Below are 12,972 nucleotides of genomic sequence, written 5' to 3' on the forward strand. Positions count from 1 at the left end.
TCCGAAAGTGAGATGCAAGCGGGAGACTGTGTCCGTCCCAGCCAGGATCTCAACCCTTTAACTGGGTCCGAAGCAGATCAAAGCCGCGCCGCCGCTCTGACCGCTCATCCGTCCCCAGCGTGCGCGCGCGCCGGGGCTCTGTGACGTCACGGGGCTCGCGCCTGTCCTCTCCCCGCGCGCTGGTTAAAAAGAAGCAGAAAAGACCCAAAAGAAACATGTGAGCGTGTGTGCAGAGCCAGAGAGTCAGTGCTACTGTCTCACCTAACGCACCAGCCCCTGTGCACCCACAGCAAGCAACAACGTGCAACTGACATCAACACACTGTTTTGGTTTTTTTGCATTTTTAATCTGCCAGATTTTTCTTTTTTCTTTTTTTCTTCTTCTTTATATTATGCCATCTAAGCAACAGCACTTGTCTTCATTTATTTTACAAACTAATTTTTTTTTTCTTTCAAAATATTTAATTTAGAGTTCTTTTCATGCATATGTAAATATTTTCTTAACTGATCATTGGCTTACCTCTGGACACACATTTGTCGTGGGATAAGAAAAAAAAAAAAAACCCAAAAACTTTTTCTATAATTTGTACTTTTTTTTTTTTTTTTTTTTTTTTACCGTAGTGATTATTATTTTGATTTCGTCGGTGTTTAATTTTTTTTAACATGAAACATCTGAAGTTCGTGCTGGTATTGGCAGTGGCGGTGAATGTGTGGGAATGCGGTGATGCGAAGTTTGGTGAAAAAGGTGAAATTAGTCCAAGGAGGAGGAGATGTCTGGATGGAAGCACACCGAGGCGCCTGAAAAAAAGAGAGAGAAAACTGTCACTGGACAGCAGCAGCAGCGCGGAGCTGTGTCACAGGCTGTACCCCCGGGTGTCCTGCTGTCACACCAGACGCACCGCCTATCAGAACCTGCACCTGCGGGACGCCCGGGTATGTACGGCACGCTTTGATCTGTTTGAGTCCTTATGAATGCAGACGCTAGTGTGCTGTGTTGTTAACTTATATATTGCCAGGGCATTCCCTTGAAGGAAATGCATGCATGCTCATCAGTTTTCATTCTGTACTGCTTTTACAAAGAGTCCAACTTGGTCCATTAAACCTCTGCTACTATAACCTCGTGGGACAGATGTTTAGATCGTTCCCATTTGATTATAAAGCTGCATGTTGCACAGCGCCGCAGAAGGAAACCCCGGTGCTGTTGGGAGAGGGGGCTAAATGGCAGAGGTAGGGGACCTTTCTTGTCTCGAGCGTGTCCAAAGCGTTCCACTGTTACCATGGTTATCCTTCTCTAACCTTTCACGTCCGCGCCGCGCAGAAGCTCAGCAAAGACGTGGTGCGAAGCTGGCAAGCTTGCTATGCTTCGTTTTGGACTGATTGCAAAATAATGTCATAACGATGTTACACTTTTTTTTTTTTTTTAATATATTTGCGTTTATTTGCATTCCTCCAACTCATCCTGCTGCTTATTCGAGTATATCCCAGAGGCATGCACTGCTAAAACTCAGTTTTCACATGCAACCCAGTGGCAGGTTCCTATCGCTGCCAACAGTTCATTTGTAAGCATCCTCATGATTACTTGGATTACTACTAAACAAATGTCATATAAATGCGTATTAAGCCTGCAACCATTCCAGCGGTAGAGTAGCTAATGTTAACATATCAAGACGTTATCTACTGCTGGGGTTTCAGTGGTTGGCTTTCAACGTAAGTGGGGGGGGAAAAAAAAAAAGTTTGGCTAGTGGCAGAACATCATTAAAAATCTGAGCACGTGAAATTAACCATCAGGTGTCTTTTCACTGTGGCATCAGGGCCTTTTAATGAGAATTTCCACACTTACAACACTGTAGCTGTCAAATACCGGCGGGGAATCTGGCCTTTAAACATTCTTCCGTTTTAGTCCTTCTGGCTCCAGCACTGAATCGAGTTTTCTGCTGAGTTCACGGTAGAATTCACTCTATTCTCATGTAAACAGGTTCAGCGAATCAACATATGTGTCTGGGTGGTATCTCTCACTTTGTTTTGTGACAAAAAGCCATATTGCATCATTTAATTTGCTCAAGTCATGCAAATAGGAAAAAATCAATAGGACAAAAAGGGGTCGACTTATCCTCCTCCCCACTACACTGCTGCCCACACACGGAGCCCTGTTGCTTATGGCAAAAGAATAACAACAACACCATTGTGTTTGTTAGTTGGTTCACTAATGGGTGAAACTGGAGAACATCATTCTCTCTCAGTCTTTAGCTCTGTCCAAGTGTTCATGCCTTTGAGTGAGCATTTGTCCTGCACCCCCCAACCCCCGCCAACCCCCTCACAAAGTTTTTATTCCCAGATGAGCAAAAGTGTTTTGCTTAAAGCTTTTGAGCTCCAGTGTTGGTGTTCTAGTGTGGCGAGGCATTCTGTTATGTTTTGAGAGAAACGAGAAAAATGGAACAGGGCTATCAATGGAAAGAAAATGCAATGTTCAATGGAAAATAGTGAGGGAAAATGGTCGTTTTCACTGGAAGATCACATGATAAGATATAAAATCAGTGATTCGGAAGATTGTTTTTTTAATACTAAAAAAAAGTCATTTAATTTCCTGAAATTAAATTTTACTGCAGGTATGACTTATATGACTTATAATACCCCAAATTCCTTGTAAAACATTATGTGGCTAGAATCACTTGTGATTCCTTATCCTGAGATTGTCTCAGTCAGTGCTGTCAAAGAATGGGTGACAAGTAATTGTTTTCAAGTGTGTCCTTGTACATTGATATGTTTGCTCTGGCAATTTCACAGACAAAAGCTATTGTTGTGCAGATCCAACATAACAAATAACTAATCCTGGGGTATCTTTAACAGCTGCCTCTGTACAATGAACCATTTACATATTGGTCTTTTGATAAAGGCATTGTAATGACATAATCCAGCAAGGAGCAGCACACCAAAAAATCTGTGCCTTGCTCTTCATGTTTGAGAAGTCTAATGGCAATGATACATGCCTTTGTTTCAGTCTCTTTAAATCTCCAATCTGTATACAGTTATGAACATGTTTTGGAAACAAAGAGACATTGCAATAATTCCTGCTAATATCTTTTTGATAAACATGAAACATCAACAAGGAGAAAGGATACTTAAAGTGATCTAAGTAAAACATTATGCAAGTCAAGATAAAAATGTCAAATTTCATAATTCACTGTGTACAAATAATGGACACAAGGTTCGCCCATCGGAAAAGACTTGCCTTTGACTGTGACTGCATCCAGCTACATAAACAGATTAGCATGGCATTTTATTTATTTAAAGTAAATAAAAACACAAAAAATACACTACAGTATAATTATTCTTACTGTAGGTCATTATGAATGGCCTAATTGTTTAATGTAGATATAATAACATATACATTATTACAATCTTCATCTTGTGGTTACTTTGACTTATTATTTAAAAGGGGGGTCAATCGATGGCAGACATTTTTGCCAGGTGACGTCTATTAATAAATGTCTAGCATGTATATATATTATTGTATTTGACTTTTTTTTCATATCTTGTGCCCTTTTAGTCCAAACGTACTTGCCACTTAATCTATGTGCTTTAACCTAGATCTGATTGCGCACGGTGCTCTGGTTGTTACGTTTGTATAGAATGACCGAAACTGAAACATTTGCTGCAGATGTTTTAAATTACTTAACAGCAGTCGAGCTTCTAATGTGTTACTATAATGTTATGAATTTAATTTTGAGTGTTAAGTCACAGCTTGGCAAAGTGAAGGTAGTACAATCTGTACTATATACTTTTTTTTTAAGGAATGAGTGGGTGGGGGAAATGCTTTCTATTTCCATTGTATAAAAAAGGCTTTCTAAAGTTTTAAGAGTTTCACAGCTGAGGTTTTTGTTTATTGTTGAATGAAGAAAAAGCTGTCCTTGTCTACCCAGCCAATGCGAAAGGCCGGTGTTGCAGGTTTAGCCAGGAACAGGTTTAATTGACTTCGACAGACTGTTAGTTTGTTGATACCAAAGCTGGAATGATGGCTCTATCTATCTCCAAATGGGTATTTACACTGTGGACCTCACACAGTGCAAAGTGTTACCAGCCTGCTGTGCCAGAGCAGCATGGATTTTTGAAAGAGGATAATATTGTATTTCATTTAAGTTAATTTATTGAATCTCTTTCTCCTTAATCTTTTGTTTAGTTTTGATGTGACCAACATCACATTCCAACAAATTTTGAGGACGACTTCATTCTATAGGGGTTTGTGCTTTGTGGAAAAAAAAAAAAAAAAAGTGGGGGTCTGTGTAATAAAATGAGGATGAGAACTTCACCAGATGACAGCTGCTAGGAGGATTGAAAGCCTTTTGATTTGGATTTAGTCCATATAAGCCATTTCTCCAAAGATATACAGTGACTGTATATGGGCACACAACCTTTCAGTGTACTGTTTTGATGCAGAGTTGCATCAAAAAACAAAGCAGTAGCTGGAGCCCCCCCCGACGCACACACACACACACACACACACACACACACACACACACACAAAGCTGTGGATATACAGTGAGGTCCATAAATATTTGGACAAGGAGACAATTTCCATAATTTTGGCTCTGTACGCCACCACAATGAAATTGAAAGGAAATTCCTTTAAGTGTTCTTTAAGTGTAGACTTTCATCTTTAATGTGAGGGTAGTTACATCCAAATTGGGTGAACGGTGTAGGAATTACACCCATTTTTATACGTGGTCCCCGCAATTTTACGGGCTCAAAAGTATTTGGACAAACTAACATAATCATGAATTAAATTGTGAGTTTCAATACTTGGTTGCAAATCCTTTGCAATCAATGACTGCCTGAAGTCTGGAATGCATAGACATCACCAGATGCTTTGTTTCTTCCCTGGTGATGCTCTGCCAGGCCTGCACTGCAGCTGTCTTTAGTTCCTGCTTGTTCTTGGGGTGTTTTGCCTTCAGTTTTGTCTTCAGCAAGTGAAATGTATGCTCAATTTGATTCAGGTCAGGTGATTGACTTGGCCAATGCAGAACATTCACTTCTTTGCCTAGGGTTGGGTTGGTCTTGGGTTGCTTTCGCAGTATGCTTCGGCCCATTGTCCATCTGTACTGTGAAGCAACGTCCAATGAGTTTTGAAGCATTAGGTTGAATCTGAGCCGATTAATATAACCCTAAACACTTCAGAATTAGTCCTGCTGCTTTTGTCAGCAGTCACATCATCAATAAATACAAGGGAACCAGTTCCCTTGACAGCCACACATGCCCATGCCATAACACCATTTCCACCATGCTTCACAGATGAGGTGGTATGCTTCAGATCATGAGCAGTTCCTTCCCTTCTCCATACTCTTCTCTTCCCATCATTCTGGTACAAGTTGATCTTTGTCTCATCTGTCCATAGGGTGTTGTTACAGAACTGTACAGGGTTCTTTAGATGTTTTTTGGCAAACTCTAATCTGGTCTTCCTGTTTTGGGGGCTTACCAATGGTTTACATCTTGTGGTAAACCCTCTGTATTTACTCTGGTGAAGTCTTCTCTTGATTGTTGACCTTGACACAGATACGTCTACCTCCTGGGGGGTGTTCTTGATCTGGTCAACTGTGAAGGGTTTTTTCTTCACCAGGGAAACAATTCTTCTGTCATCCACCACAGTTGTTTTCTGTGGTCTTCCGGGTCTTTTGGTGTTCCTGAGCTCACCAGTGCGTTCTTTCTTTTTAAGAATGTACCAAATAGTTGATTTGGCCACACCTAATGTTTTTGCTATCTCTCCGATTGGTTTGTTTTGATTTTTAAGGCAAAACTGAAGGCAAAACACGCCAAGAACAAGCAGGATCTAAAGACAGCTGAAGTACAGCTGGCAGAGCATCACCATGGAAGAAATCCAGCATCACACAATTTAATTCAAGATTATGTTAGTTTGTCCAAATACTTTGGACCCCCTAAAATTGGGGGAACCACATATAAAAATGGGTGTAATTCCTACACCGTTCACCCAATTTGGATGTAACTTCCCTCAAATTAAAGATGAAAGTCTACAATTAAAGAACATTTCCTTTCAAATCCAGAACCAAAATTATGACAAGTGTCTCCTTCTCCAAATATTTATGGATTTATAACTGTATGTTTGCATATATGTATACTAATCCAATCCACTCAAGATTATAAACGTAATGTAATAATAAGAATTACAAATCAATTACACAATTACATTCTGGATTAAAATTTGTTTCAGTTTATATGTATTTTAACATGGGGACATATATAATCAGAATTCTGTTTGCAACATGTTTCATATTGTTGTTCTCTAATATTCCCATGTTTATATATATTGTTTTATTTATTTATGCGTAATAGTGTTCCCTGATTACTGTGCCATGTAAGCTTTGTGTTGTGCCACAGAAGGGTGGTGAACGTTTACTAGACTCTTGCCATAATACATGCAGTATAACACAGAGTTTACTCCACCCAGGCACTGAAATTGCCTGGTTTGGGAATTCATATTTCAGTATATCCTGAAATCTGATATTTGCTGAAAACAAAACAAGATTTATGTAATAACTGGGAAGGCAACATTATAGGTACATGTGGACATATTTTGCCAAGAATTGAGGATTCTCAAAGTAAACCACAAACAGTGCTACAAGTCTGAACTGAATGAGCCAGGGAGCTGCTGGTTGTGTGTAAAGACAGGGTTTATCTCCAGAAAGGTTAGACCTTAATATGAGCATATTTAGAATGATAACTCGTGTTCCTTTGTGAAAATGTTCTAACAATTGCCTTTTTAGAGAAAACATGAATGCTCTCCAACTCAACCAGGAGAAAAGAGCAGTGAAGCCTGTTTGGCTTAGATTTTTCTCACATCTGTAGCCCCCCCTTTTTTGTTAAAATGTACACACAGTCATTTGTTTACTTGTTTCTGGTTTGTGGCTTTCAGATATTTTCTGTTACCAACAACACAGAATGTGCAAAGCTGCTGGATGAAATCAAGTGTGCACGCTGCTCTCCACATGCTCAGGTTTTATTTCATTCACCTGACGCAGAGGAAGCGCCTGACAGAGAGCCAGTTCTGCCCAAGCTGTGCAGAGATTATTGCAGAGAGTTCTACTACGCCTGCAGAGGTCACATACCAGGTAATAAACCATTTAACTGGAACTAATAATAGTTTATAAACGTTTGGGCCTTTATTAATACCAGATGATAATGATGATGCAGAATGGAGGGTGCTGCCCAAATGCTGAAATACAGTTATCTAATATGCACTTAGGGATGCTACTAAAGCCAAGAAGAAAGCTGGAAAGCTTTATAAAGCATCAAAATATCCTCAAAGTGGAAAAGTCCTGTCTTGTTGGCTTGTTTCTATACATTTCTATTTCATTTGTTATGTTTTGTTTTGTATTATATTGTATTAAATTGCTTTGCTTTACCTATGTTTTGTTTTGTTTTGTTTTGTTTGCTTCAGACAAACATGAGACCTGCATGTTGTTTGGTGTAGTGTTGATTTTTTTTTTATACAAGTTTGATTTGTGAAATAACAAACGATTTCAGTGTTTGTACACACTGGCATGTGTTCAAGAAGTAGATTATTACATTAATTAGTCCTACTTTAAGGAGCAGTTGAAAAAAACAACTAAATAAAAAGGCCCTCACCCACTCCATAGCTCAGTCTCACAACAATGTTTTTTTTTGGATGCTCATATGTATTTAGAAAAAATGATGGAACACCCCTCTAAATACATTTTTGTCTAGACATGTTCACAGGTATACAACATCAGTATTGTAATACATAATTTGAATAAAATGTGTATATGAAAGTTATATTGTACCTTGTAGTTAGCAGTGAATGAACATGGGATGTCTCAAATGGGTTTCTTTGTTAGAGACGACGCTCAATTCAGTCAATGAGAAATCAGAAATCAGAAAATGCGGGCCTGGATGCTTAGGGAACTTGTGGCAGGCTACTCCTGAGGTGTCAAAAGTTTCTTTTTTTGGCACAGAGGCAACCCCAGAAATGTTTTAAACAAGATTCTAGTGTTCGAGACATAAATGGGTGTAGAGAATCTGATTTTGATTGGCTTTTGGTAAAATGGATTTGTGCCTGTCAAAGTAAATAAAAGGTGTATTGATACTGATATATACTGAGGCATTCATGGTGGCTTAGCTCCTTGTGGAGGAAGGCAATTTGACATTGTGGTTTCTTACCTTTATCAACACAGCTACTAAACTTTGCAGACTGCAGGCCTTGTAAATTAGTGGCTTTATGACCAATGTATTCCTAACCTTCCTCGGCAGTCCCATAGGCCTGACGTCAATCCTGCTGTATGGATTGCGGATGTGTAAGAATCCTGAGTAAGGTCTAGACATGACTGACCCTGGCACCTTGCAGAACAACGAGTGGCACTATTTAAGGAGTGGTAGCTGCACCGGATGCATATCTAGACTTTATAATAGCATCAATATTATTTCTATCTATTTTTTTATTGGTGGTTACTTGAAAGATGTAAATTAATTAAATGGTCTTTGTAAACTCCATCCTCAATTTTGGTTTATTTTTTATCCAAAACCTCAAAAGAAATTGGAAATAATGTTATGGTATTGTTGGACTCAATTTCTTTTTTCTAATTCTTCAAACTAAAGTTTTCTTAGTACAGCTGTTTCTTGCTCTTTATCACATTCCCAAAAGCATTGGGTTCGTGAATTCACTTGCCAAGTCTACATGCTAAGTAGTCATAACAGATCAGATCTTTAGAGATATGCTTCTCAAATAGAATGTTTTTTTCCAAGGTATGAAACTCTCCCTACACCCAGTCCTGCTCTTCACCCCGAAAACATTTAAAATTGCATAATTCTTTAGCCCCACTAGCAATGTAAAGATGAGTACCCTCAATTAAATGATTGCTTGCCAGAGAAAAGAAAAAATAGGCAAGGAAAATGACAGCAGCTGAGATGAGAAGAGTTAAACACAGTGTACTGAAAAGAACAGGAGCTGGAGCCAGGGGAACCTCACTCCTCAGATCAACATATGTGGTGACGAATGACAAATTTATTTTTCTACAAAGTTTGTGTATATGTAAAACTGCTGAAGTGCATCAAGATGTCAAGTGCTTTGGGTGGCCACCCAGGTTGTCTTGGAAGATAACCAGATGGAAGTATAACTTTAGCACTGGGATGTGGACATAGCTTTTGGGCAGTGCGAAAAAACATGAGGGAAAAAAAAACTAAGCAGACTTGCAAGGGCCTGACTTTTTTGCCTTCTGTTTATGTTAACATTTCAATATCACATTTTAAAATTAGATATTGTTCTTTTATTTAGTATGTAGAATGCATTTTTATTGTAAAAAAAAAATCTACTCTCGTCTTTATTAAGTCAAACTATAATTATAATAATACATTATGATATATTGTTAATTGCAGTTTTGGATCAAGTCATTAGTTTAAACCATGTAATTCGTTGTTCTGTAATGATTCATGAATTGTTCTGGATTATGAACCTGAGAGGATCTCCAATCAGAACAGGCATAGCTCAAGCTAGAGTGAATACAAGAGAAAATATCCACCTGCAGGATGTATTTATATAGCGTATTATACAAATTATACATTTTATACTAAAATGATAGATGTATTGCCAGAGAAGGTCTTGGCTATTGGATTGCATTAGAATAGCAACACAATGCTGTTAATAGATAGTTAATTTTCATATGCTGAAACATAGATATTTATCTACTAAATGGTTTTGATTTAGTGAACAAAACGTTTCCTACGGGAAAGTATGTCACAGTACTGTAGGTTTTTGCAGAGTTGTGCTTCTACAATACCAATAAAGGCAGGAAGGATTGACACCAAGTCTGTGTAACTGAGGTATTCTCTGCCCAGACTGAGTGTCTCATTATATCTCAAGACCTGGTTGTCCCAAAGCAAGATTGCCTGGTTGACTGACCAGCGGATGGGTGGGTGGTTAACTGGGGAAGTTTTCACAGATAAGAAAATAAAGCTTTGCAGGTTTTAGATCATTGTGTTCTATTTACTTTTTTTGTAATGTTATCATCTTCATTTTAATAAGTCAGCCCTCTTTTCAGTGTGGGGGTTCAGCTGTGATCAAAGGGAAACCTTAGGCCATGTTTGTGTTTTTATCACTGGTATATTTGTACTCCTCCTCCAAGGGCTTAGACAGGGGAACTGATATTTAGGTGGCCAAAGCACTGAAGGTTGTTTTTATTTCATGTGGGCTTACCACATAGTTGTATATTCAAGACATGAAGGAAGATTTTTAGAGACTTTTAGAATTGTTTTAAGACTACTGAATTTGCTAATGAGGGATTGATCATTAAATGTGATAAAGTCTGTATGTTTCCAATGCTATGCACATACTAATTGTAATATTTTGCTTGAACTGTTAAAAAAAAAAACTTTAGATATAAAACAAATGACCATTTATGAGTTGTTATAACCTTATAAATGCCAGGGTGCTTTTAGAAAGCCCTTCAGGGTGACTAAGATTTATACATTAGAAGTATCTCTGTGTGAAACTCATATCTGACTTTCACCATTAAAAAGAAATACTGTTCACAAAGGACATGAACTTATATGAAGCCAAGGTGCATTTTAGGATACACTATTTATTCATGTCCAAGTTTTAAAGGACTTCATTAATTCTTGCAGTGGTTAATCTTTGGATTTGTCTTTACCACATAAATGAGATATTGCTTTCAACAAGGTTATGTGAACAGTTAAACTAAGGATGTAGTTCTTTTTCAAGCACTTTTAAACATGAGCGCTAATATATCAACTATTTAAAAAGATTTTAAGGTTGTTTTCTTGCTTACGCTTTCAAGTTTTCAACCTAATTGTTAGATGATGTATAATGCATTAAATTGTTTCTTATAATGCAGACAAATATCAGTTTTCAATATGATATGCAATTAGCAGCAAGTTTGAACCACTCCGGATGGGACACGCACGTATTTTTAATATTGGCTTCAAATAGGTTGTTATATGTTTGATAGTTGAGAAAGATATTGTCATAGGCCAACCTGAGTCTATCAGCATCTTCATTCAAACACTGGGATGTGACTTGCACATTTGCATTCTGAACAGCAGGGCTGCAGCTTACAAATGTACAGCATAGTCCCTCCTGGAGTAGAAACACAGCCCCAACTCATAACCTGAACCGTAACCTTTCTCTTACCCCCTAATTCTATCTAAAATCCTCCCTCTCAAGTTGAATGGGTGTGTATAGAGCATGGGAACTATGGATATTTTGGATACTCCTGGAGAGTTGGTTAGTTGTGACAGATCTGCATTCCTAATTTTAAAAACATGCATAACCTCTGGTAATGGTTCAGGATTTCAAAGTTCAAAATCCATCTGTAACCATTTGTTTTCTGTCCTCTCCTTCCTTTTGTTTTGTTTTTTAGAACTGTTCCAGGCTGATGTAGATGAGTTCTGCCAGTATTATGGAAGAAGAGATAACAGTTTGTGCTTTCCAGATTTTCCAAGAAAACAATCACGGGGACCAGCCTCCAACTATTTAGACCCGATGGAGGATTATGAAAAAGTAGAAGATATTAGCAGGTTCATAAAGATATATTTTTCTATCTTTTTCTGCCTTATGTTTATCAGAAAATGTCATAGTTATGAAAAAAGAAACCATACCATGCCTGGAGCTGCGCATATGTGTAGGTTTTTATGGGGAGCTCCTAGGCAGAAGGGGAGAATAATTGGTGGTGATCGCTCGGCAGTATCACAGGAACTGGTTTGGAGATTTAACTAGGAGACTCATAAGATTTCAGCCTGTTTTCTTTTCTCCATTTAAATGGGGCATTCCCAATAAAGAGGGGGAAAAAACATCAGTACAATCGCACTAAATTGCCACTGGTTCTTCATCAATCTTTCTCATAAATCTCTTGTCAACAATGTTACCATAATCTCTGTTTTATGACACTGCAAAAGTTTATATACTTTGTTGGAGTACATAAACTAGTGATAGTTTTATCATTATTCCAGGGTTTTCTCGAGCATGCACAGAACAACTTGTTTAAAGGTTCTATCCTGTGTGCTGTTATAAATATTTTTAATGAGAAACAAAATGGTTATAAAGAGTTCACATTTCCAAATCATTCAAATGGGTTGTTTCAAAACCTCTTAATTTATTTTTGAAGACTGCAATACACCATATATGGCCATATCATTTTGATTGAACAAACCTCTAGGCAGCATTAATAAAAATGGGTAGTTCTGGAAGTCACTTTACCTGCAGCTGAAGTGATAAGAAGTAAACATTACCTCATGTTCACCCCTTTAACTTCTATGGAAATGCATAATTAAGGTGAAATTAATATTTACAATTATTAAACTGATGGTTAGCTGACTTAAGTTACAGTACCCATTCCTAGTTTTTTGTTTTTTAGCTCATATCCCTGAAGTACTTGCCGATTCAGAGTGAACATAGGCAGATTTAATTAAACAATGAAAGTGCTTATACTGCGGCTCACCACCCCAGACTAGTACACTAAAGCTTTGACCTTTTGTATGAGCAATTCTGGGCTGAAATTCACGCTCTGCAGCTCAGATGAGACGCTGAACTGGATATGTGACAAGTTTCCTATCTCAATGGCAAACAGTGGGAGACTGCGTTTCTTGTTGATGGAGTTTGATGTTGGCTTCTTACTCAAAAGAAAAAGTGTGGTAATTACAAAGATCTTACGGAGTGGTCGGGTGGCTGGGTGCTGTTATAAAGCTGCTTTTGGCAGACACTGATCTAGTGGGAATCTTTGGCTGTTCTCTTCTAGCTGTGTATCTCCAAGCAGTGATCTCCTTAATGGGACACATAAAGTATAATAATGAAGAACAAAAATTCCTGTGTGTATAAAAGCACTGTATATACTGCCGTTGTGAGATAGTGAAGATACACAATAATTCTTAATCAGACCTCCCACTTCAAAAGTTTAATTCATCTGAAAGGTTAGAGAAACAGCACATCTGCTTTGAG

General features: G+C 38.1%; 1 protein-coding gene across 1 annotated transcript in view; it reads left to right on the plus strand.

The window, feature by feature from the left end:
* The first annotated feature begins 224 nt into the window (after positions 1-224).
* hhip (hedgehog interacting protein) overlaps positions 225-12,972 on the plus strand; it is a 43,504-nt gene continuing 30,756 nt past the window's right edge. The window contains exons 1-3 of the mRNA XM_066718418.1: positions 225-932; positions 6,922-7,117; positions 11,399-11,555. Of these exons, the coding sequence (XP_066574515.1) occupies positions 663-932; positions 6,922-7,117; positions 11,399-11,555 (623 nt within the window). The 5' untranslated portion in view covers positions 225-662. The remainder of the gene's footprint in view (positions 933-6,921; positions 7,118-11,398; positions 11,556-12,972) is intronic.

This window comes from Amia ocellicauda, chromosome 12, assembly GCF_036373705.1.
Source record: "Amia ocellicauda isolate fAmiCal2 chromosome 12, fAmiCal2.hap1, whole genome shotgun sequence".
In the NCBI taxonomy this organism is placed as follows: Eukaryota; Metazoa; Chordata; class Actinopteri; order Amiiformes; family Amiidae; genus Amia; species Amia ocellicauda.